This window comes from Pomacea canaliculata, linkage group LG7 (assembly GCF_003073045.1).
Source record: "Pomacea canaliculata isolate SZHN2017 linkage group LG7, ASM307304v1, whole genome shotgun sequence".
NCBI classification, from domain to species: Eukaryota; Metazoa; Mollusca; class Gastropoda; order Architaenioglossa; family Ampullariidae; genus Pomacea; species Pomacea canaliculata.
The window spans coordinates 21,694,229-21,719,745 of record NC_037596.1 but is presented as its reverse complement, the minus strand read 5'-3'; the positions used below and the strand labels follow the sequence as shown (position 1 = coordinate 21,719,745).

General features: G+C 38.2%; 2 protein-coding genes across 7 annotated transcripts in view; one reads left to right on the top strand and one right to left on the bottom strand.

Annotated features, from left to right (window-relative positions):
• The window catches only part of LOC112569021, a 67,189-nt gene extending 56,786 nt beyond the window's left edge, over positions 1-10,403 (top strand). For both annotated transcript variants that reach the window (XM_025246664.1, XM_025246662.1), the window contains 2 exons: positions 8,611-8,746; positions 9,122-10,403. In XM_025246664.1, coding sequence (XP_025102449.1) covers positions 8,611-8,707 — 97 coding nt within the window. In that variant the 3' untranslated portion in view covers positions 8,708-8,746; positions 9,122-10,403. The remainder of the gene's footprint in view (positions 1-8,610; positions 8,747-9,121) is intronic.
• A 447-nt stretch (positions 10,404-10,850) lies between these two features.
• Positions 10,851-24,397, bottom strand: LOC112569013. Of its 5 annotated transcripts, XR_003100272.1 has the most exons (10): positions 24,181-24,395; positions 23,409-23,765; positions 22,016-22,304; positions 21,429-21,752; positions 19,242-19,977; positions 17,493-17,849; positions 15,907-16,198; positions 15,009-15,335; positions 13,284-13,744; positions 10,851-12,767 (listed from the first exon to the last, which is right to left on the bottom strand). XR_003100272.1 is itself a non-coding variant. In XM_025246649.1 (9 exons), exons 5-9 carry the CDS (start codon positions 19,872-19,874, stop codon positions 15,308-15,310), a joined length of 825 nt encoding a protein of 274 aa, XP_025102434.1. In that variant the 5' UTR covers positions 19,875-19,977; positions 21,429-21,752; positions 22,016-22,304; positions 23,409-23,765; positions 24,181-24,391; the 3' UTR covers positions 13,273-15,307. The 5 variants fall into 5 exon arrangements, 1 of the variants encoding a protein (XP_025102434.1); XR_003100271.1 differs by having other exon boundaries at positions 13,284-15,335; positions 24,181-24,397; XM_025246649.1 differs by lacking the exon at positions 10,851-12,767 and having other exon boundaries at positions 13,273-15,335; positions 19,242-19,296; positions 19,782-19,977; positions 24,181-24,391.
• Between the last annotated feature and the right edge of the window lie 1,120 nt (positions 24,398-25,517).

Genomic DNA, 25,517 nt, shown 5'->3' with positions numbered 1-25,517 from the left:
TTGATATGTTCCTTCTTACCCTGTAATGATTTTTTTATGTTATGTTCTGTCAGCAGACACAAAAATTTTCTGAAAAGAATTAATAATTATGCATTTGAATGTGCAAAAGTTCTTGTTTGATGTTAAAGAAGAAAAGAAAGAAAAGGTGTGACTGGAGAGGAAGATTGGGGTAGCAAGCATGAGTGAGAGGAGGTGAACTGGACACTTAATGAAGGGGAGGAGGGGATTTGTGTTTCTTATTGAAGGGAGAAGCCACTGCCGGGACAGTGTGTTTTAATTAGGGAGAAGAGAAAAGGATTCGGAGAGAGGTGACGCTTGTTTAAGAGTAGAGAGCCATTTGCTAGACAGTGTGTCTCACTAGTGTGTAAGAGATTCGAGTACATTTTAGTTTGGAGGTTGTGTTTAGTCGAAGTGTGATTGCCAAAGACAGTGAGTTTTAATAGTAGATTCCGTGGATTTTTGTGATTGTGCTAGAAGAGCCATTGCCAAGACAGTGTGCTTCATAATGTGTAGAACATTCAGTGGCGATATGTGATTGTGTTAGAAGAACCATTGCCAAGACGTGAGTTTGAATAGTAATAGATACAGGGATTTGTGTGATTGTGTTAGAGGAGACATTGCCAAGACAGGAGTTTTAATAGTAGATTCCGTGGATTTTTTGTGATTGTGCTAGAAGAGCCGCCATTGCCAAGACAGTGTGCTTCATATGTGTAGAAGATTCAGTGGAGATAATGTGATTGTGTTAGAAGAACCATTGCCAAGACAGTGAGTTTGAATAGTAGATTCCGTCTCCGTGGATTTTTGTGATTGTGTTAGAAGAACCATTGCCTAGACAGTGAGTTTGAATAGTAATAGATACAGGAATTTGTGTGCATTGTGTTAGAGGAGACCATTGCCAAGACAGTGAGTTTTAATAGTGTGCAAGGAGTTCGGTGGACTTGGTAAATGTGTCTTGACGAAAGGAAGAGCATTTGTTATAGTGACTGTTGTTCATAGGGTTTTTTTATTTATTATTTTTTTTTTATCAATAAACATAGGCCAGACTTGTATAGGCCAAAATCGTTTTGTGTTTATTTGATGAAAGAGCACGCAATGTTGTTCCGACTCCGCTGGTGTGCTCGAGAGACGCTAGCCGGTGTCGATGACACAAGCGATATAGGCCACTGAAGAAACGCGAAGCGTTAGGGAAGGAAGATGGCGGACAGTGCCTCGTTGCTAACGTGTGTATCACGTGAGTGAAAACGACCCATTAAATGGAAAATAGAATACAAACATACTTGATATGTTGTGTTTATGATATTTGTAAAGTGCACTGATTCCATGAAAAAGTACAAGGAGCAGAGGAGTCTGGATTTTTCATTAAAAAAATATAGGAAACCAAGAATTTGCTGAATCGCATAAAAAGCCTTTGCAAGAATGTTTTTACTTTTTTATTGTTTTTTCTGTTTTATGCTGAAGATTAATTATAGTACTAATAACATTTTATATTAATATCTAGAAGATTGACCTTGAACATTTCGAGTAATCTGCTGAACATTGGAATATATCTGTTTCTTAGGGCAATATCACTTCTTTCAGAAAACCTTTTATAATCCAGGAAACTCTTTCAGTCCCTCCTAAATTCCCCATCTTTTCCCATGCATGTGTTAATGTTTGCCATGGTGCCTTCTGTATAATATTGCTTGCATTTCTTCAATATGTAGTAAACTGGTTCATTTGTAGTCTTTTGTGCATAGCACATTGAGCTTGCCACCTTATGGGGAAATCAGCGCTACAGTGACCCTCACGTTGTTCATATTATTGACATTGTTATTAGGACATGTAAAAGGGTCAATCAAATAGTTCTCAGCCTCACTGAGAAAGAAAAGCCTTAACAGAATATTTTTATTGTGGTAACACACTACCATAGCATTAGTGCTGGTTCAGTCCACACTGCAATTAGATCCAAAGAAGGAAAACTAAGTAAGTGGTAAACACACGGGCCAAACAGAGAACATGGAACTTCCTGGTGCCTGAGTTGATACAAATCTTGAGTAACATTTAGACACCTTATAATAAGCTATTTTGCCCAGACGAAATCTAACAGAGAAGAAGAATCCATAGCTATGTAATCCGAATAAACAAAACCCAAAATATAGTCTGTAAAAATTTGTTCTGTGCCACATAATTGGGAAAAAAAGATTTATAGAAACTAAACAAATTCTTGACACAAATGATTGTGTAAACTGTTTTTTTTCCATGTGTAACTCTCCTCTCTGCTTGCCCTTTGGTTTGAGATTATCTTAAGTATATCCTTCTTTTCTTATATCTTACAGATCCATTTGATATCGCAAGTGTAAAGATCTCAGATAACCAAACAACAGGTAATTTGATCTTGAGTTTACAAATAGCTTACTACTACAATCACTTTTCTTGAAAACTGGTGTCATTCATGTGTCGGAGGAATTTGTATATATATGCCATTAGTTCTTTGAAAGCCATAATAATACAAGTACTCAACTTGACATTTGCATGCTCTTTCACATGATATAAGACAGGGTCCTAGGTTTAATTCTAGTGTGGTAGAAGTTGGCTTAGATGCCAGCTGCAGGCTGATTGGTCAGTAGTGCTGATTAATGTGCAAGGGTTAGGGTTACGGTTATCAAAGTATAGAGGGGGATGGAAGTGATCCACTCCTACCTCTTGCTGCCCATCCTAGTAGCACAAGCAGTTCTATCTTTTAGTATAGAGGACCACCCATGCCACACTAACCTTTACCTCTTCATGGGTATAAATGGGGAGGAATAAGGTGGTGGGAAGAAGTCTACAGAGAGTACAATGATGCAGTGTAAGATGTTGTCTCGACACGCAGCTGTGGGGAACTTCATGCCATCTTGCTAGCTTTGAGTCATATCTCTGGAACAGAACTTCTTAATTATTTTTAACTCAGTTTGCCCTTTCAAGCTGATAAGTTGGCCTGCCAATCATTTGGATTTCAATGTGTGCCCGAGTGTCTTGAATAATGCAGTTGATTTTATGTGACTTGGTTTATACATAATAATGCAAACTGCACAAGTCTGGATTCTCTGAAGTCTGTTCATTTTATAACAATAACTGAATGTGTAGAGTGCATCTACCCCTGGATAGAGGCAAACTCAGTGATCTGTATACAAAAGACTACAAACAAACAGGTTTGTTGGTCACTTTGAGAGACAAATAGTTGCAAATTTTATCAACACCTCAAAGAAATTTCAGTATTTTACCTAACTAGATAATATGTGGATATGTATGCCTATGCACATACATACCTGAATAGCACGAGGAACTTTTTGTACAAACATGTGTATATATGTATAGTAGTGCTTGTTGTGGTAAGTGTGTGTGTATATGTTTATGTGTATAGTTTTTGTAGTGGCAAGTGTGTAAATCCACATCTTAACTAAAGCATTAATTTTAATGTTCATAGATGTCATACATTGCTCTGTTAAACTGACCTCTGCTGTATTTTATGTGCATCGTGCCATTTATTTTGTTGACACCAACTGTTTATTATTTTACTTTATGTAAATTATGTGCATGAAAACGTTTCCTCTTTTTTTCACAGAGATAGACCTCCGTTAGTTTGATATCTTCTCCTTCACAGCTATCTAAGGTACTAAAAAAAGATTGCTAATTTTCTGACTGATGCATCCATAATCATATCTTGCTTTTGAATGATGCAATTAACAATAAACATGTATCTTTGAATTTAAATAAATCTAAACATTTTAAAGTGGCACTAAACAGTATGAATTCAGTCCCAGAAGTGTCCACATGTGTGTGTCTGTGTTTGTATGAGAGAGAGAATGTGACAGAATAAGATCATGCTGGATTAAGTTTTGCTATTTGCAGTGCCCATGGTAAGTTTCTTAAATCTGATAATCTCTTTATGTAGTGCAAAAAGCTAGTGAGCTTTTACTATTTGCTTCTAGTTTCAATAATTTGCAAGACTGCAGTATTTTTCACCTGAACATCTTTTCACTTCTTCTGCACAATTTGTTGATCTTTTGTTTCATTTTGTTTGTGTGTAACCATCATGACACCCATTCATGGTTATGCCTGGTCGGGCTCATCTTGTAATAAAACACAACATTAGACGGACTTTTTAATTGCAGGAAAAACAGGGAGTTAATTTCCTTAAATAGTGGGTGGTATAGGAGTAACAGGTATGGCTTTTCCTAGGTTTACAGAAATCATAAAATCAGGTTAAGAGACACTCAGCAACCTTACTGATTATAAATCCAAACTTGCTTAAGTGAATGAATCTGAATGAGTGAGACTAAAGCCTCTGAATACTTATTCCCCTCCCCATCCAACTTTCTAGACCATTGACACTGGTCAAGTTTGCCATCTGGTCAAGTCCAATGCCCTAGGTCAGGTCACCACAAAGCAAATCATGGGATATGTGTGTGTGCATGCAATGACCGTGTGCACTTGCTTGTGTGTGCTAATTCAAGTGGATGCATGTACTTTTGACCCCTTCCCCCACTGCCATTCTTTCGCTGCCTGGCCGAGAAACTCTAAATACCCAGATTATTCAGTGGGTTAGGCAACATTGGCTTCAGGTATCTGGGGAGCAGTTTCAGCAAGGAAGGTGGAGCGGATGATGACATCAAAATCTGCATCAACAAGGCCAAGCATACTTTCAACAGCCTACGCCCCATCTGGAACTCCCAAGCATTATCCATCAGCAGTAAGACCCACATCTTCAACACCAATGTGAAGGCAGTCCTATTGTATGGTTCTGAAACCTGGAGAGTGACAAATACCATCAACAACAAGCTCCAGACCTTTACCAACCGATGCCTACACTGTATTCTGGGAATAAGATGGCCTGAAAAGATCACAGCAGCCTGTGGAAAAGAACCAACCAGAATGCCACTAGCCAAGACATCACAAAGCGCAAATGGGGATGGATAGGACACACCCTGCACAAAGCAGCTGCCACAAGTGCCTAGCAGGCACTGGACTGAAACCCTCAGAGGAAGAGGAGAGTTGGAAAAGAACAGTGGAGAATGAGGCAAAGGAGATCTGAACCACATGGGCCCAACTGAAGGGGGCTGCCCAAAACCGGGTCCGCTGGCGAGGTGTTGTTGCTGCCCTAAGCTCCTCAACAGAAGCAACAAGGAATAATCTAAAAATAAAGTAGGCAGCCTTGTCTGCAAATGGTTTTTGTTGATTGAAAAATTTGCAAGCAGGCAAAAGGAGAAGTTGTAGTTACTTAAAATAGGGAGGTCTAAAAGCGGTTTTTGGGAGGACATAGAGAGGCTACAACTATCTGGGAGTCACTTCACATAATGATATCTATAGGTGTGCAGCAAATCTACAAAAAAGTAAGAATACACTGAAAGTATCTTAACTGGTAACAAACTACAGGGTGCTGCACATATACAACAACTCTTAGAGTAAAAAGTTTTGGTTTTGTTCCGATGTTTCAATCAACTCCCTAATACATCTGCTGTTTGTATCTTGCAGTTATAGTGTTCGTAACATTACGCTCAATATAGGTGATAAAAAATTGTGTTCATCTCATAGCACAACTTCAAGAAAAATATGATGATCTGATGAAATTTGTATGTTTTGCCAAATCTTTATTTATAATATTATAAAATACTAACATCTGATGGATTTTGAGCATTTCCCCTACCTATTCAAATATGCCGTATCCTCATATGCTATAAACTGTTCAGAACAGTATGGCTGCTGATCATAAAAGTCACAACTGTATTTATGGTTTTCTGATACAGAAGAGAAAAATGCATCTTATATCCAAACAATGAAACATAAAAAAACTTATCGAGTTGATGTAATATAAATAAATCTGTATATAGTTGATGCAATTATGTATGTGCGTGTAAGAGTTAATGTATGTATGTAGGTGTGTATAAGAGTTGATGTAATTATGCATGTGCGTTCAAAGGTACACTTTTCACTTTACAACTTGTGTTTAATATGACATATCACCTGTTACATTGCTTAGACTATAATATTTTAACATTTGAAATGGCGTAGTTACCCTGGTGTGGGTAGCCCAGGAATGCAGTTGTGTGGGTCAGTGGCCTGCCAGTAAAGAATATGAATCTTGAGTCCATCACAGATGAATTGGGGGAGATTCCATTTTCTTTCCTACAAACACTATGCTTAAGTGTTTACCATTTGTAGTAACTGTTACTGCTGTTGATGCTTTTTTCCCATCATTAGCTTTAATGCTTACTGCTGTTATATATGTGAGATATATATTGTAGCTTGACCTTTTAATATTTGTATATATTGTATCTAACCTTATTAGCCTATCCTGTTTGTTCATCACTTTTTATGAGTTGACCCCCAACTTGTGCAGGGGTAAACAGTACTGAAGCTAACTTCTCTAGCTGTTTGGATATTTAGAAATGTCATTTTCTGTAGACTTTACAATATTGGAATGTGTGCTTATGAAATTCATTGAAAACGGGGAAAATACTTTAAATTTAGAATATCTTCAAGAAAAGATGATGGAGACGATCTTTTAGCAGAAAACTCTTATTGGTCAGACATATGACCATAACTGGCGATATGAAACACTCTTCTCAGCAACATCCACTTGTGATATAAACATTGAAGCTCATCAATTAAAACATTTCATTTTAAGTAGTACCTATCACAGTGTGCATGGAGGTCATGTTGTCAATTTAATGGGTCAGTTGCTCTCTGTACCAGAAAAACATACTGCTTTTGAAAACAATAATAGTATAGATGTTGACAATAAATCATTAACAGTAAATTCTGCTCATAAATTTTTGGTTATTGATTAGGTCACTCTCAAAGTGACTATCATCATTTAAAGAAAGTCTACTTGTTGGCTAATAGTATTGGAAGGTACCCTATATTTCTAGCTTCTGTTAGACATCATTTGAAAAGGTCAGTCATTCTACTGCTGAAAACAGTGATTGAAGAGCTCTAGGATAAACATGTCCAAAATTAGCCCAGAACAATTGATTTAATTTTCCCTCAAGAGTGCCAAATTTCATGTAGTTTTCACTACAACAATAATTACCATATAGTGCAACATGTTACAAGTAATATAATTTTAAAAATATTTGGATACGATTTCCAAACAGTCCAGCATAAGAAGTATTAACTTCAAAAGGTAAAGATATTAATTGACATTTCTCCCTTGTTCTGTTTTTTAGTGCAAGGAGGAGCTAAAGACTCGCTAAACTCGGTCTTATTGTAGGTCTGTGGTTGGGCCTGCCTCTTGTTATTATATCCACTATTTGCAATAGTGTATTACTTCAAAATCAAGAAGTGAGTTTACATGTGAAATACAGAAGATATAAGTAATCTATGTGCTTAAAGATAGGCATGCTTTAAAGTTATGTTCTGAAGTTTCTGCCAATTTGGTTAAAGAGTGAATGTCCTTAGTCTAATTGCTGTTGAGGGGGCTGCTGTCTTTTTGGTCTAGTTGTAATCTACGTGGCTCTTGTCTGCACTATTGTTGTCATGCATTTACCACTCTTCTGGATTTTGTTTCTTTCGCCTGCACTAGGTTATTTTACAGCTAGTAACCCCATCATCAACTGCTGCCTCCTTTATCTTGCCATAACTGTTTCTTCATACAGTTTGCCAGAAAAGGTCACGCAGTTGATGCAGTACATTCTCATCTTTTGATCATGTAGATCCTAGAAATATATAATGAATTTAATCTATTGACATGAACATTTCCAAATATTAATTGATGTGCTTTTTTCATGCTTATAATGTTTTGTAGATCTAGCTATTAGCTGTAGAACTACTCATCATAATCTGTGAAAAGATGTTACATCACTGCCTCTGCCATTTTTTTACTGCTGTTGAATTGATTTATTCAATTGCACAAATGGATAAATGTCTGTCCTGTGTTACATTATTTTTGGCAGAGGATTCTAGCAGCAGTGTTTCAACTGCTCATAGAGCACTAGACTAAAACAAAATGATACATGAAATCATTTGATTTGTGACTCGATGTACACTGAAACTGTTGAATGTTTAAAAGTATCATTGGATTTGCACTGCTTCAACTGCTGATATCAGGCTTGTGAATTTCACTGTGAGCTTTTCAGACAGACATATCTTAAGGCATCACCACCCTATCTGAGAAGCACAAAGAGAAATAAAAGACTTCTGCCTATTAGATCCAGCAAGCAATGTCAACTTCAGACTGATTTCTTTCTATAACATGTAGCACTCTAGAGTGGTGTACTAAGTTGTGTCTTTGTTTTATAGAGAGTAGGGCTTGAACAGCTCCCAGGACTGTCCGTTTCTCACGCTGGCTAGTTTGTGACCGTTAGCGTGAGGCTCTAATAAGAGTTGCCATTAGGATCCATATTTCTGTCTGCAAAAGTCAAGCCCCTCCATGTCAATTAATTATTCGCAAGCAAGAGTGGAAATGTTCAGCATATTTGTGAATGCTTATGAAGAATGCTGCTAAGTGAGTCTGAAGCTTACACAGTAGCCAAGATAAAGTGAGATGTTATGGTGTTCAATCCGTGTGTGTGTTTGTGTTATTTCTGTATATATTTTGTATTTACTGAGTTGTAAAATTAATTGAAAACTACTATTTTATTTCCAATGCAGGCCTGGAATATCTGGCGAACAGGAAATGTCCCCTGTGAAGTCAAAACCAGAGACAGAGACAATGTTAGCAGCCCGAAAAACAGAAGTTAATGCTTGACTGTCATCAGAGAGACTCTGCAGCAACAAGTGTTTAAAGGTAATAAAGACAAACTTAAAGTTGTGGGCTCCTAGTGTCTTGGTGCAGACTACAGCAACCATATACAAGTAGTTTGGTATGACCGTGAACTGAAGGAGAGTTAATGTCTCAAAAGTTACTTTACTTTCAATCTGTATCTATCACCAAATGAACTTTCCAGGTATCACATTTATAGACAAGATAGGTACATGGGATTCAGCAGCATTGACCTCTGTTTTTAGGCAAGAAGTGAATGGTTTACTCATGATCTTGTGTCCATGACTTGGTCTTGTGTGGCACTAGAAGATAATTATAAGCAACATACAATCTAATTAAGATGTTTGTGAAAAGAGTTATTCTTGCCTTATTTACATTCTAGTTTGCTTTTTTATGCAGTTTCATGCCCAAGATGATAAAATGAAATGAAGAGAGAATGGCTGCTACAAGCACATGAAACACAGCTGTCCTTATTCAACATGGATAAAACACATATGGAAGTGTGTCACAAATTCCAAAGTCTCATGATTTGTCAGATATAACCAGCACAAGGCTAGGCCTGTATTTAAAAGAAAATCTGTTATGTTTCACAAGAAATCATACTAATCAAAGAGGGATATATACACAGAGAAATGATTCATCTTAAATCTGACTGTGATCACCTTAGATTAATGTTATCATTGGTTCTGAAGTGCTTTAGCAAATGGCCACCAAAGAGAAAACTCAGCTGCATGTGCCAATGTTAAGTTAATTATTATTGTTGTGTTTGAAAATCATCTTGATCAGATTCTGTCTCGTGCATCTTGTTATGGACAAAATGTGCAATCATATACATAATGTTCAGCTGATGCAGGAAGATGATATGATATTACCTTTTTGCATTGACTAAGCATTCACTTTCTTTGAATTCTGTGCCATTGTAATATTTTTTATTACAATTATTTAAATTTTTGGCATTGAAATAATTTTTACAAGCTTTGTATTGCAGCTACAAGTACTTTTATTTTCCATCTTCTCAGAACCTTCTCAGAAATATCATGACATTCAGTGATGTGTGTACACAGTCATGCATCATTCTCCATGAGGGATGAATGTGGATCTAGTCAAAACCTTGTTTTTAAAACTTCAAATACATGACAATGACAATTCTTTGAATGCCTTGAATGGGACTTTATATAAATTTTAGAATGGTCTCATCAGATTGGTCATTTAAATATTTTACTTTAATTTTTTGGAAATGTTGTATCTATGTTTATTCTGACTGACGACGACCTTGCTTGCATTTAGTCAGGTTCAGACCATTGTATGTTGTATTTTGTATAACTACTTTGTTATTTCTGGATCTGATTTAGCCAGAGATATTTATTTTTCTTGTCTTCTTGCTTGGTGTGAGACGTAGCTCAGTTGCTGAGGAAAAGGTTACTCCTTTTGGGTCTGATTGGTAGGGGGAACAAGGATGCAGGCTAAGGATCTAAAGGGATGCAGTAGGTGACAAGGTTCTCCACAATGGCCTTTGTTATGAATCAATATTTGGCCTTGAATGCCTGGATCCTTTTTTTGTGTGTGTTAAGATGCAGTTTCCACTAGATTGCATGTGTCATGCAAATGTCAGTACATGATGGTGTTAATGTTGACATGCATAAGAGTGCAACTTTAAAAAAAAAATTTAACCACCACAGAACAGAATATGATAATACTACATTTTACCATGCAGAAGTTATGTATCTACAGATAGCATTTACTAGTCCCTGATTTACATTACGTCTGCCTTCATGAGAGAAGTAACTTGCTCATGGTTTCATTCTGCTTGCAGCAAGACTTTATAAAGTCAAAAGCATGAATGTAGCCATTAAATGGCTTTTAATAAATGCATTTGTATTTTGATTAACAATCATCTTTTATAGGTTTAGCAATGTGTTATCGTATAGTGACTATATTACTCCACTCTGGTGGTTTACAGCCACACATAACCGATCTGTATTGTATTTTCGCGCATTTATTTGAAACTGTCTCAGCAAGCTTGATACATGTAACTTTTGAATGGAATGCTTACTTGGAAATGCCTCAAGCAATACATTATTGTCTTTGTATGATCTATCACTATGCATTTTGTGGGTAATTCTGCATTTGTGAAAGCTTTGGTTTCTAGTATCGGACACACATTCCTTCACCAGTGATGCATTCATAGGCACACACATGCATCGCGCGTACACTACCTAGGGAGACACAGAGGCATGCAACATGTTCATATTCTTACCACACACATCTGCAGACCACACCCTGTAGAGCTTGAAGAGAGTATATGCTACTCATTTTAAACAAAGGAAACATATTTGGAATAGTAATGCAGACATTGAAAAAATTGACTCTTGCTTTAAATGTTAACTGAGTTAAAAACTATTTTGTCCAATCTGAAAAGCAGTTTTATGGAAACTTAGTTGTACTCAGCTTATAAATATTGAAATAAAATTCTAAAAACGCCACTGGCTTTGTTATTTTAATTTTTGCATTAGAAGGTGTTAGCAACTCAGTAATTGTCTGCCTTGGTCTAATTATGCCAGAAAACACTGAGATCACTAAACTAAAAACGTCAGTTGAAACTTGAAAATCACAAATTCACTCAACATCTGGACTTCAAATCATCATGGAAATAAACATCCATTCTCATATTTAAGAACAGGGTACGTAAGCCTTTCTGGGATAATATGTAACCAGATGGTGGCTATGCACAGCAAGCACCAAGACCTACTGACTTGACAGTGTTAGTCCATTCCAAATTTCTAACACGTACCAGAAAAGAGGCTGGAGTGCAGGCAAGCTATTTCTTTCAATTTCCTGCATGATATTAATGAACGCTTTTATATGTGAACTGCAATGATAGAAGAAAAGAAATGAGGGGTGGTTGTTGGAGCTGGTTCCACAGATTGGAAGAGAGACTGGTTTAGACTTGGAAGTGGTATGCAGTATCTGAATGTTGGATAGAGAAGGGTCGAAAATGAGCGAAGGTGCTGTCATCTAGAGATTTTTTTTTCTTGATAGGGGTCATGAAATTTCAAGAATCAAATAATGAGCTCAGAGATATGAGAAATATAGATATTGTCACTAAAATACATAGGGATGATCTGGTTGATGACAACAAATGGTACTTAGTTTATAATGTTTATTTATCCAGCTATACAACCCCTGCTTCTAACAGGTAAAGGTGGCACAAATTTGATTTGGTGAGGGGTGGTCTAGTGTAAAAGTGATATCATAGGGTCAGTAAATGGCTCTTATTCTGTAAACATTCTTTTTAAATTTAAATAAGTTTTTGTGTACACAGATGCGTGATGTTACTTTGTCCCTGTCTAAATAAAAGACCTGTTGCATTTGATTGATGAAACTGTTGTAAGTTACAGTGTACATTAAAATCCAGAACAAGACATTTGTATATTGCTAAGAAGAGACAGATTAAACAGATTTATAATCTTGCTTGGCGCAGTATGTGCTAGGGAAAGGGTTGCCTTCTTTTTTGTACAGTGTAAGCTGCAGTGTTCGGGGGCATACATTAGAATAAATAACGAAAAAAAGAAATGTTGGTTGATTTACCGTGGATTAACTTCCTAGCTTGGTCAACTAACACATTCCTACTTTCAAGTATCACAACCCCCCTTCCCCTTTCTTCCTCTAGCAGTTGAAGGGAAGTAATCCATGCTAGAACAAATCTGCTGAATGTACCAGGAGTTTTCTCCCATTCTCCCTTTTGCATTCATAGCGCGATGTGTTGCTGTACGACTCTACCCTAGTCGGACATCATCTCTCTACCGCGAACAACGCGGAGAGAGTTTTAAGCTATACATTTCTTAGACCTCTCCGCGTTTTATATTCTTTTGGCTGTCTGTCTGTTTAAAGCAATACTAACGATAATCTGGTTCATGTTATATCTGTATATTTTTCTTTGCCTTACATCCGTCATCACCCCATCTCCTGTGTCTGAGGAGGTCTCGCTGGCTCTCTCTCTCACTTTCATTTTTTCTAAATTGAAAGCAGTGATGACGCGATTGTCCTGTACAAAAAAAAAAAAAAAAAACAGGTCATGAATCATGGTGCATCATTTAATTTAACATCTTTAATATCCATAATCTAGAATTATCCTGTCATAAGTCAAACCTTGATTGCTATGCCAAAGTCTGGCCAAAGGCTAATATTCTCTGTCACAGGTCAAATGGTGCATGTCGTCGTCGGGAAAAGTCTCTGTCTTGTAGGGCTTGAGTCGTGCAATTCCTGCGAGTGTCTCGATCTGTTCTTTCTACGAGTGTTTCTCTTAACTAATCATACCAAAGATTACAACAATATATAGCAGCTTTGCTTGCAATTATTAGAATTGCATGACATGAAAACTTTGTTAAAGCTCAAAGTTACCAAAACCAGCACCGAAGCGAGGGGTGAAGATAAGATTCGGTAATCTCCAAACCTCTGAATGAGTAGACAAAAGTCAAAATGGCTGACAACAGTTCGCGAAAAGTATTAAATATAAAGTAAGTCGATCACTAAGGGAGCTCTCGCCTTCGAATTCCATTACCTCCCTTGATAAATCAGGTACGCGAACGTTAGATAGGCAGGGGGAGTAATCCAGTAAGTCCAAGACTGAAACAGGAACTGATGATATTGATAGCGGTAATATTTTTTTCCTAACGATGTTTTAATTACAGTGTTATGTACAGTGCTCTAGATTCAATTTATACAAAATACAAGCTTTGTTAATTTTTCAGAAAATTATTGAGTATGCCAATGGTAACATTATAACATTACATACAACATCAACAGAACATGACATGATTTAATTCAGCATAAAAAGATGAAAGAACATTTAGGAAAGCAAGAAGAAAAAGAGGACACAGTAGTAAAAAAAGCGTTCGAAAATTAAGAAGTCAGTAAGTTATTTAGATATCTAAGGCTAAAATGGCTAAAATAATCAAATTATATAAAGTATACAATAAATGTACATACGTTTGATCTTGGAGTTGAATGTTGTTTTCACCCCTGTGTTGTTAAAAAAGTCTATAAACTACGCGAATAGCACAATAAGACCATCGATAAAGCTACTGCCACGGAATTAAAGAATTAAAGTTTGTGGTTGCTTCCCTTGTCATTGTCACGGTGTCTGCTGTCCAAAGGAAGGGGGGGGGGGGAAGAAGCAATCGTGGATTCGTGAAGGGACTGGAAAGTAGGTGATAGGTATTTTCAGCGGTGACAGTAAAATCCCTTATTTTTACCGCGGTATCCGCTGTTTGTCGAGTGAATATTGACCGACGATGAAGGCGATTGGTAATTTGCAGCAAACCACTCTCAAGAGGCTCATCCGGCACGAAAGCGAGGCGCAGGGAAATATTCACACTACATGCAACACCCCCACCCCACTCCCCCCACACACTTAAGTACAGGTGTGAACTCTTTTACTGATGTTATGTTTTTTCTAGGTATCTGCGTGGCATGCGAGTATGTCATATTTTGTCACAGTGTAATCTGCGTATGTTGACCAGGTCCGGATGTGAGCATATAGATGATTTTTGTTTAATTAATTATATGTGACACTCAAAGTGATTTCGAAAAGGTAAGTGCGTTTGTTATTATGTTACCTGCAGATGTGCGTGCCTACATGTCTGTGTGTGTGTGTGTGCGCGCGCGCGCTCTCGTGTAAAGGAGAGTAAGCTGAATGTTTATGGATTGGTATAGCAATATTTAACAGTTAAATACAATGTAAAATATGCAAAATCAAGAATTCTCTCATACCTTTGACATCTACACTCATATCATATACATACCTATCAGTCTTACTGACTCATATACCCATGTATACTTTTCATTTCTTGTTGGCTAATCTCCCCTTACCTTCCTACAAAGTCATTATTTTAGTTATCCCCCTCTTGTAATTATTAATTACTTCTATTTTTTGCCTCTACAACCACCATTGCTAGTAATACTATTGAAACAAACTTGCAGTAGAATGATGAAGCTAGAAGATGGGCTGCAGAGTTAATTTTTGATGTTATCTGGGTAACCGACAAGTCTTCTTCTGATGCTTCTTCCATTCCCTGTCCTCTTTCGTGCATTACTTGTTTGCACTTATATCTGCTTTATCACTTAACGTGGACTGAAAATTTGTTTGGGACAAAGTGTCTCATGATGTTTCTAGTCCCTGTTATTTTTGGTTCAGTTTTGTTACTGTCTTACAGAGATTGTATTCACGGGCATCGACAAGAATAATTTCTATAACAAAAAGAAAGAGCTGCTTTTCTCAGCATACCGTTGCTCAACAAGAGAGAGAAGTTAACAGAGTTTGTTCCCCAGCCATTGGTCACTTCTAGTTGCCACATTCCCTGGTCAGTGTCACTGACGTCCTGCATGACAACGGTCAGGTTGAGGTCAGGAGGCCGTCCTGTCAGCCAACAGTTAAAGGTAGCCGTTAGACGAAGCACTTCGAGGTTATGGCTTGCGCTTGATGGAAGTTTACGAAGACGACACTGTGTGATGTTGGTTGTGTGTGACAGGAAGTTGTAACTCAAGGTCACTGATTGTCCTCGTGTGCCAGTGACCGTTACGATCTTATCTGGAGCTAGCAATTGGGGTGAGCCTGGGAAAAATCAAACAATAATAACTTCTCAATCTATCCTGTCAAGCAGTTAAAATATCTACACACCCACACACACGTACACATATAATCTATCTTTAGGAATGCTTTCGCTGTGTGCCCTTGTTCCCTTAATCCTGAAAAAAACATACTTCAGTAGTAAAGTAAGGTTTTTTGTGAACCTTAAGTTCGGGTAAGTATGAGTGTGTGATAGAAGGGAAAAAAAAGGATACATCGAGAGAAATCGGCTTTAAGAAAACTAGACCTTAGCAAATCTGGCATTAAATAGCTAGATATTTAAAATTTTCCTTGAAATTTAATGATTTTCCCTGAAATCACTCAGAGGAACAGACTGACGGACACTTGAGATTTTGGATTAGCGACTAACCATCGGTGCAGTTATATGAATTTTACCATTTTAAAATCTGCTTTAATTAGATTACTACAATCAATCAATCAATCAGGTAGTAGGCGCACTCATGTAGTCATGCACACCATCAACCACGACGCAGACAATACCACCACAACAGCCACACCAGTCATTACATAAGAAAACGATCAGATCCAGACTCACACTGAACCAAGAGTGTCACACTTCTGTTGACCTCTGCTCCTGCCGCCTGACACGTGAACACACCCATGTGGTCGCAGGTGACCTGGGTTCAGTTCATAGGTCAGGTTGTTCTTGCTGCTGTCGGAGATTTCTGTCATCATCTGCTGTCTCTTGCTGTGTAGAAGACGGACTGCTGTGGGCGGGTTGCCGTGAACCCATGAACAGGTCAGCTGTACCATCTCGCCCTTCTGAACTATTTTCGTTGTCACTTTCGGTTCATCAGTAAAAGTGAGGCTGGTTATGATGGGAGGATCTGTTTATAACAAACAACAGAAGAGCTTAGTATGAAGACGCTGATGATAACCTGCTTGGTGCAATGCTAGTTAAATAACGACACTAGTTCACTATGGGAGGATTGGGAGAGACAAGCATAGTTTTGCATGGCGAGTCATACATACTCTTAAATAGTTTGACGAGTCATATACACTCCTAATTCCTAAATAATTTGTGAAATACTACGTTTTACAAAAGAAGCACATTGTGAGATAATACTAGACATAAATAAAGTTCGTGGTTGGTTAATTTAAAGTAGTTAATTTGATAATGATATACCTAAGTAATTTACCATCGTGGCAAAGATGCTTATTTCCATTGCGATAAATGCATCTTGCTGAGAAGGTATTATATTATGATGTGTTGTAGTATTCATCCGATAGGATAAACAATGTAAAATATGAATGGACATAATGATGCACTCTTCAAATGGAAGTGCAAGACCACTAGGCAATGCATTATTGATAATACTCTCTGCCTTTCTCACTAGATCTTACCAATAAAAGTCTTAAACCTTTGGTAGGCGATATATTCACTTCTTTTGACCATACGCTCGATGGCGATTGTCTTTAAATCCTAATAGAAATAATAAACTGAATACATATTGTGTACGTATTGTAGATGGATTGTTTATGTCTTGCTAAAGAGAAGCTATGATTTTATTGTTTTTTTTATTTACATTCAGTGCAATATGGAGATCTTTCCCTCCATCTGTTTGTCTCAGTTTATCTTTCTTTGTCAATTTGTTTCCCTGTTTCTGTGTCTTTTCAGCATGTATTTACATACACATACACCATTAACATACAGACACATATACTCACTCTACCTATATCTTTCTTTCCTTAACATGTACACATGTGAGAATGCTCCAAAGCAATAATAAATTCAGCTCTGTGAAAGGAAGAATAATTGTACTTGTTGCAAATAATTCAAGTACATAAAGACGACAGGGACTAAATTTAAGAGGGTCCACTGCCCACACGGGTTGTGATGGACACTGGGACATACATTATGAAACCGGGAACAAATCTTATGTCTAACCTAAACCTAAACAGTAATGAAAACCCGTAAAAATGATTCCTGTTCCAAACCCTAGTCCTAACCCAAACGATAATTGTGGTCTCGGTTTTTAGGTTGTAAACATTGTCCCTGGCATCAAGATCGACTCACCTAAAGGAATACCAAAGGCATTATACAAAACCGGCAACTTACCAATAACAGTGTATATGGAGTGAATAAATTAAAAGTTTTATTACAAGAAGCTGTAAACTTACAGGTGACGTTAAGCCGTAAGCGTTTCTCAACTCCATGTGGTGTCACTGTCCACCTCAACGTGGCTTTGTCATCCTGACGAGACACGGTTTTGAAAAACACCACAGTGTCGGCTCCAGGTGAAACAAAACAGTCCATCTTCTCATCCACTAGAAATGACATGGCACTTGTGTTGTAAGTTATTACACACAAAAATTGAGCCTTTGTAGCCCCACTCGAATCGTTACTAATGTCCAAGCCGATGAAAAAAAGATCGGTAACGCCTCCAAGGTCGGCAACTCCAAAGCGTATACGTATTTCGGAGTTCTCTGCCGCTGTGATGACGTCATCATTGATGTCGGGAAACGTTAACCGTAGACCTGTACACACCAAACGTATTAACACGAGCATGTTCTTTCATAAACACAATAAAACTCACTGCGCATGTCCTCTAAACTACCCATCACACGATGAGTTAGCTTCCCTACATCCGTCTACCCGAATCCAGAGATGTGATTGTAGATGTGATTGTAGATGTTAACAGCCTACTAAAAGCACCTGTCGTTTTCTCATTCTTGACTTTAAACATAGTAACACACACAAAAGTTAGCAGCAGTAATGTACAAGGTAGGTACCCGGCCATCGCGTATTTTTCTGAACTACTGACCGCGTTTTTATAACCCACAAACCCAAAACACACATTTTGTCCGATTATGCCCGACTTTGACAATGTAGAGAGAACATCGCATACAGAGGTAACAACCATCGTGGTGTGTCCAGTAACACACCATCACATTTTGTACATTTTGCAACCCACACACCAAATGCTAATAGGCAAAGCTCGTGAAAAGTGAGAATTACCTGCTGTATACTCAACATGTAAAATCACAAGGACGGCTAGACAAGCAGAAGCACAAGGTCTTAAGTTGTTCATATTGAGTTGTCCAGAAATACAAATGGGATGCTTTTCACAAACACACACACAGAGTCAATTCTGCCGGTAAGACACGGAAGGAAATGAAAACTTTGACTCCGCTTTGTCTTCTGTATTAATTCCTTGTTCTCTTCACAGCGCAACAGGAAGTTGTTGACTGCGACCTTTTTGCAATTGGTCAGCACTTACAATGCACGCGGGCGCGTGTGTGTGTGTATCGGTCCCTGGTTGCCCCACGATACCAATTGAGACCAGGAAACGTAAATGTAGGTCTGCACAGACAAACTGTATTTTGCGTGAGGAACGTATCCCCTGGCCTACAGTCTCGGCTGTATAATCAGACTAACAGTATGCTTCCTCCTATTTGGAGAAATAATCCTCTACCATCATGATATACTTATATTCATCATAAGACTTAGGGATGGGACGTAAGATATCGATTAATGGCCATTCTGTTAAGGGGAATGTAAAAGAAATGTAGAACATCTTTTCATTGCCCCCAAAAGTCCTCTAATCGAGACGTAATACTGACAGATAGTGCGGAAACAGAAAACAAGAACGAAAATGTAAAGAAGACAACCAACGCTCATTCCATGCTCTTGACATTGGAAAAATAAATGTTGATACTGTAGACATCAGGAAATTGAAAGTGGCAATTGTAAAGGCTGGTATTCTGAGAATTGGGAAAGTAATAGTCTAGACTTTGGGGGCACTAACAGTTGATACTACAGACATAAACATAGAAGATGATCCTCTTTACATTAGAAAATACATTTTGATACCCTAGGTTGGAAAATAAAGGTTCATACTTATAACACTCACTGACATATGTACCTACCTGTTTTGTAATATACAGCTTGAAGATCTTCTAGTCGCCACTGTCCACGTTCTATCTGTAAGGGACAAGTCACCGTTTATTACTTTTCTGCATATCCGTCATGTGAAGAACAATTTATTTCCTTTCATTCAGCGAGAAAGACTGCTTTTAAGACACATGTCGTCTGTATACAGGCGTGAATTTTGTTTCAAGATTATACTTTTTTTTTTTTTTGGAAGGGGAGGGGCAACACCATTTGTGTTCGAACATATCAAAAGGTCTGTAAGTCGTATTGCGAATAATTTTTTTAAAATGAATTGTCTAAAATTCGTGTATGTGAACATAAGGAGATACCGCAAATGGACTTGCTTAAAAGATTTTTAACAATTACATATTGCAAGCTAAATCTTTTCCTATGAACGAATTCATGCGAGTGTCTCTATGTCTTTTCTTCAAGTGTTTCTCCTAACTAGTTATACTATAATTATAGTACAGATTAGGACAATACATAGCAGCTTTGCTTGCAATTATTAGAATTGCATGACATGAAAACTAATTAACCTCTAAGTTACCAAAACCAGCACCGAAGCGAGGGGTGGAGATAAGATTTGGTGACCTCGCGCAATCAAAAGTATTAAATGTAAAGTAAGTCATTCACTCTTAGCGAGTTCTCTCCTTCCAATTCCATTACTTCCCCTGATAAACCAGGAACTCGAATGTTAAATAGGCAGGGAAAGTAATCCAGTAAGGTCCAAGCCTGAAACAGGAACCTATGATAAGGATGATATTAATTATAGGGTTAAGATCATTTCCTGGATTCAATTTATTGCAAATACAAACATCTTTATTTATCCTTTTCAGGAAATTAGTTCCCTGGCAATGGTAACAGTATACTACATAAAACATCAACACAGGCTGACATGAAACTAATCTACTGAACATAAAAAAACGATACAAACATTTTTGAGGACAGCAAGAAGAAAAAGAAGACATAGTATTATAAACTGACCAGCATTAAAAAAAATAACAAGTAAATATGTTCTTTTAGACATGCAAAAGTGATAGAATATTAAAAATAATCAAATTATCGACATTATACAATAACTGTACATACGCTTGATCTTGGAGTTTACAGTTGTTTTCACATCTGTACTCTTGAAAAATCTTTAAACTCCATGAACAGTCGCAGGTTGCGGATCGGTTTTCCACCATACTGAGATGGAGGTATGATGTTCGAAGAAGATATTAAACAGTATCGGTGATAGAGACATACATACGGGGAAATGTTAAAAAAATAAACAATAACAAATCTTTAGTTCTTGGACGTACTGAAGAAAAGGTGGAACGTGTTGTCAGTGATGACAGTAGAACCCAGCGCGGCGAATTTTCCGTTTGTCCCACAAACTTTGACCAAGACACGAAAACCGATTTGTAATACGCACAAGAGCGTTATTAGTAAGGTTTACTCGTCATGAAAGCGAGGCGCAGGCAAATATTCATACACAGCACATGCTCCTCCATCCCACCACCTCACACACACATACACGTGTGTGTGTGTCGGATCTCCAGTCATGGTTCTCATTTGAGGAACTACAAGGTTTTACAAAGACATTTAAAACTACTGCAAGTAACTTTTGTTTATAGATTGGATGACTGGAAGGTTGAGAGCCGCTTATGACAATGATGTGCTATTTGTGTTTTGTAGCCGTTTACATGTCTTGATTGGAATTCGGTGCAATTTACTGCCCTCCCCTAAAATCAACATGTCCCCGAATAACATAGAATTGTAAGCCCTCGTACAAATCTTTGCAATCTGTTGTAAGCAAGGACACGTGTGGGACGCAGTGTGTTGTCTGTCACTTGTGTTTCGCCCCCAACAGACATGGAAGAAAAGCCTCTGTTCAAACCCACAGTTGCAAAGGTAAAAACAAATGTGATGTCTAGAATGTGTGTTTGTAATTTTGTCTTTGCATGCAGGTGTGCGAGCTCGTGGGTGCGTGCGTGTGTTTGCGTGCGTGCGTTTCATCAGGAGCGGAAGACGACCTCAGAGTTGTCTTCTGAATTGCATGGCCGAAGAAGCACTATGTAACTGTATGTATTTGATGTGAAAAAATATTTACTTAACTACAAAATAATTAATTAATCTGTTTTGACAGCTTGTAAACAATTGATCATTTCACTAACAAATCACCATGATCCTCAACTTACTTTTTTCCGTGTGAAGAGAAAACTGGGTGGAGGTGCTTCCTTCCTCATTAGACAGCTCGAGATGCCAGTCGCCCTCCTCACTGTCACTGACATTAAACATGACAACGGACAGTTCCAGGTCAGGGGGCTGTCCGGTCAGCGAACAGGTAAAAGTACTGTTTAGTCGATAGAAGTCATGTGCTGCATGCATGTCTGACGACAGTTGACGCAGACGACACTGTGTGATGTCACTCGTGTGTGACACTACATGAAAACTCAACATCACTGTCTCACCTGCCGTAAATCTCTCATTCACGTCTTCTGTCGCCCTGAATACCGGTGGACCTGAACAGAAATACAGAAAATGAAATCGGAAACTTAGACAAAGCTAATTATCACCTAATTATCCAGATTAGTTACCTGTAAGAAATGCCCACCGACTAGTTTTGACACATATTTACGTGACCACGTTAACAATGTTACATATTTAAGGATATTTACACATAACTGGTCGAAGAAACAGAGCAGACCATTTATTATTTCTAAGGTGGAGAAAGGAGATTACAATAATTAAGACCATAATGAGGCCTTGTCACTGCCGGACTCACACTGAACCAAGAGAGTTACGCTCCTGTTGACCTCTGCACCCGCCGTCTGGCACGTGAACACACCCGTGAGGTTACAGTTGACATGATTCAACTCGTATGTCAGGGAAGGTGTTGTCGCTGTTGTTGTTTTCTGTCAACAACTCTCCCTTGTTGTTCAGAAGACGGACTGCTGTAGGCGGGTTGCCGTTGTTCCAAGCACAGTTCAGTTGTAACTTTCCTCGTCTCGGAATCGTTTTCGTTGTTTTATTAGAATCGTAGTCAAAGGTGAGACTGGTTATAGTGGGTGGATCTACGATTAAATAAAAATGAAAATATTTCACAATTAAAAATTGATCAGTAAATTGGCAAGTCGGGTTTATGACGCTCTCTCTCTCTCTCTCTCTCTCTCAATCATGTGTTACTAGAGAAGTTCTGAGAAATGAGTGAAAAGTCCACATGGTCGTCTAGTGAGCAATGCACACAATGTACACTGTACATTGTACATTGTACCAAACACCACATAGCAACTGTTCAATCAACAACAAACAGTACATAGGTCAGTTACAATAGAACCACCGTTGTATATGCATTTGTCACTGACCAAAATATCAGTCTGCGGCGCGTGACTAAATATTTCTGATGTTGCTAGATGATAGTGGAGAAAAGGTAAAAGAGAGCAATGATAATATTTTCTTTCTGTTCTTATAAAACATAATGTCATAAATGTTTTGTTTGGGGTTTTTGACTGAACAACATTATGAGCCTTCTTCATCGACATACTTAAACTTTTCCGACATTGTAATCCATGTTTCTTTTTATTGTTTGATTAACGGACCGTGCAGGTAGCTACATGTGAAGTTTACATCTGTGATCTCTGCGCCTCAGTGATGTCGTCTGGTGATAAGATGACTTTCCTGTCATCCTGCATCTTGCTCCTCAGTGTTTCTGGTCTGTTGTCGTCTTCGCTTTGTCAGTGCCAGGATTGTATTGTTTCAAATGTGTTGCCCTCAAAAGTTTTACTGGGCTGAATTTGCGAGTCACTTTATGTGAAAGGCTGGTGATAGAGAGAAGAAAGATCTGTCACTGCTCGCTATATGTGATAGACAGCCTAATCTCTCTACTGACGAGTGTGAAGGTGATGAAGTCTGGACTCGTAGTCCCACATCGACGTGCTGACTATCGACCATAACAGGCAAGAGTGGCGGGCCCTGTAAGCTATGTGTACTCCCCCGATCGACAGGGCCGGTCAAGGGACGACACAGTGCATTTTTGAGATTCTGTTACTTTAGTAGACATCAATGAGTCTGGTGGGTTAATCTAGTCATTAAAACCAATTTTTTTTTGGCCAATAACATAGAGTTGACATGCAGCGAATAAATTAAAAATCATTAGTATAGGAAGCTGGTAAACTTACAGGTGACATTAAGCCGTAATCTTTTCTCAACTCCATGTGGTGACAGTGTCCACCTCAACGTGGCTTTGTCATCCTGACGAGACACAGTCCTGGTAAACACCACAGTGTCGCCTCCTGGTGGAACGGAGCAGTTCATCATTTCATCCACTGTGTATGACATGGTACTTGTGTGGTAAGTTATTAGACACAACAATTGTGTCTTTGTAGCATCACTCGAATCATTATGAATGTCCAAGTTGATGAAAAAAGGATCGGTAACGCCATCAAGGTCGGCAACTCCAAAGGGTATACGTATCTCGGAGTTCTCTGCCGCTGTGATGACGTCATCACTGATGTCGGGAAACGTTAACCGTAGACCTGCACACACCAAACGTATTAACATGTGCATGTTCTTTCATAAACACAATAAAACTCATTTCGCCTGTAGATGTGATTGTAGATGTGATTGTACAACAGCCTAATAAAAACACCTGTCGTTTTCTCATTCTTGACTTTAAACATCAGAATAAGAACAAACACAACAGTCAGCAACAGTAATGTACAATGTTGTTACCCGGGCCATCGCGCATTTTTCTGAACTATTGACCGCTTTTTTAGAACCCACAAACCCAAAAAGCAAATTTTGTCCGATTATGCCCGACTTTGAGGCAACATCGCCTATAGAGGTAACAACCGTCGTGGTGTGTCCAGTAACACATCATCACATTTTACACATTTCAGCAACCCACACACCAAATGCTAATAGGCAAGGCTCGTGAAAAGTGAGAATTACCTGCTCCGTACTCAACACATAAAATCACAAGGACGGCTAGACAAGCAGAAGCACAAGGTCTTAAGCTGTTTAAACTCTTCATATTGAGAAGTCTAGAAATACTAATACGAGGCTCAGGCTTTTCACACAGACATACAATAAATTCGTCCAGTAAGGCACGGAAGGAAATGTTAACTTCCACTCGGTCTTGTCTTGTATTTCTTCCTTGTTCTCTTCACTCCCTGATGCAGACTTGATTGCCGCTTTCTGCGATTGGGCAACGGGTGAAATGTATACACACACTTCCTGAGACACAACAACACGTGACCACGTGTACACACACTCAACACAGGGCACCAGACAGCAACTGTTCACTGTCAGCTCATCAGGAAGTTGATTTCGCTAACGAAACCCGGGAGGGTGATGCTTTCTTAATATCAAGCGCCATGTTTGTGGCAGTTGCTGGTTACTCGATTCGACATGATTTGTACCCCAACAACCAAAAATTAAAAGAAAATAGTCAGTAATATTTAAATTCTAATGTACATTCTAATAAAAGATATATGTAAATAATTTTTTGAGAATGTTTAAAAATGCTCTTAAAACGGTGTATTGCAATTAGTTGTATTTATTGAATGTTAATAGATATAAACAAAAACTTTCTTCAGCCCAAAGCCATCCCGGCGGTAGGCGATGTTACTGTCAAGGTCGGTACGTGGTGAGTGACCTCTTCACCTCTTGTGTTCAGCGACATTGCAAACATTTTAATTGCCAACCAAGCATTAAAACGACCTCTGTTCAACAAAATGCAAAAGGCACCTTGGAGACTGATCTTGAAATGAAATAGAGGACATTTACACTTCTAAACTAATCAAACACTAAAAGCAATATTCACAGCAATAAATTAATAAAGAGCTGTTCTGGAATATTTTTATCAGTAAATAAATGCAGCACGATGGGATAATAAAGTCATTTATAAGCCCAATAACCATACAGAAAGACATTATTAACGAAAAGCGTTATGCATTGACGGAAATAATTAAGTGGACCGAAAAAAAATAGTTTGTTATTTTGACAAGCAGGATTTAAAAATATTTCTTCTTTTATTATGGCGAGCAAAATAATGATTTTCCCTGATAGATGAGTGATACAATTGTTTGTTTCGCGAAGCAGAAATGAATAACACGCAGATGACTGCACGAACCTGACATCGAGTAACGAGGCTTGGGGCAGGAGTGTTATTAATGAGTGATTCCCTCGAGCACCGTCAGGTCATTGTCAGGTCATTGTCAGGTCATCGTCAGAGGTCGCCGACTACAAAGGAAACAGATTTGTCCTCTAGTCCATTTAGTGCGATG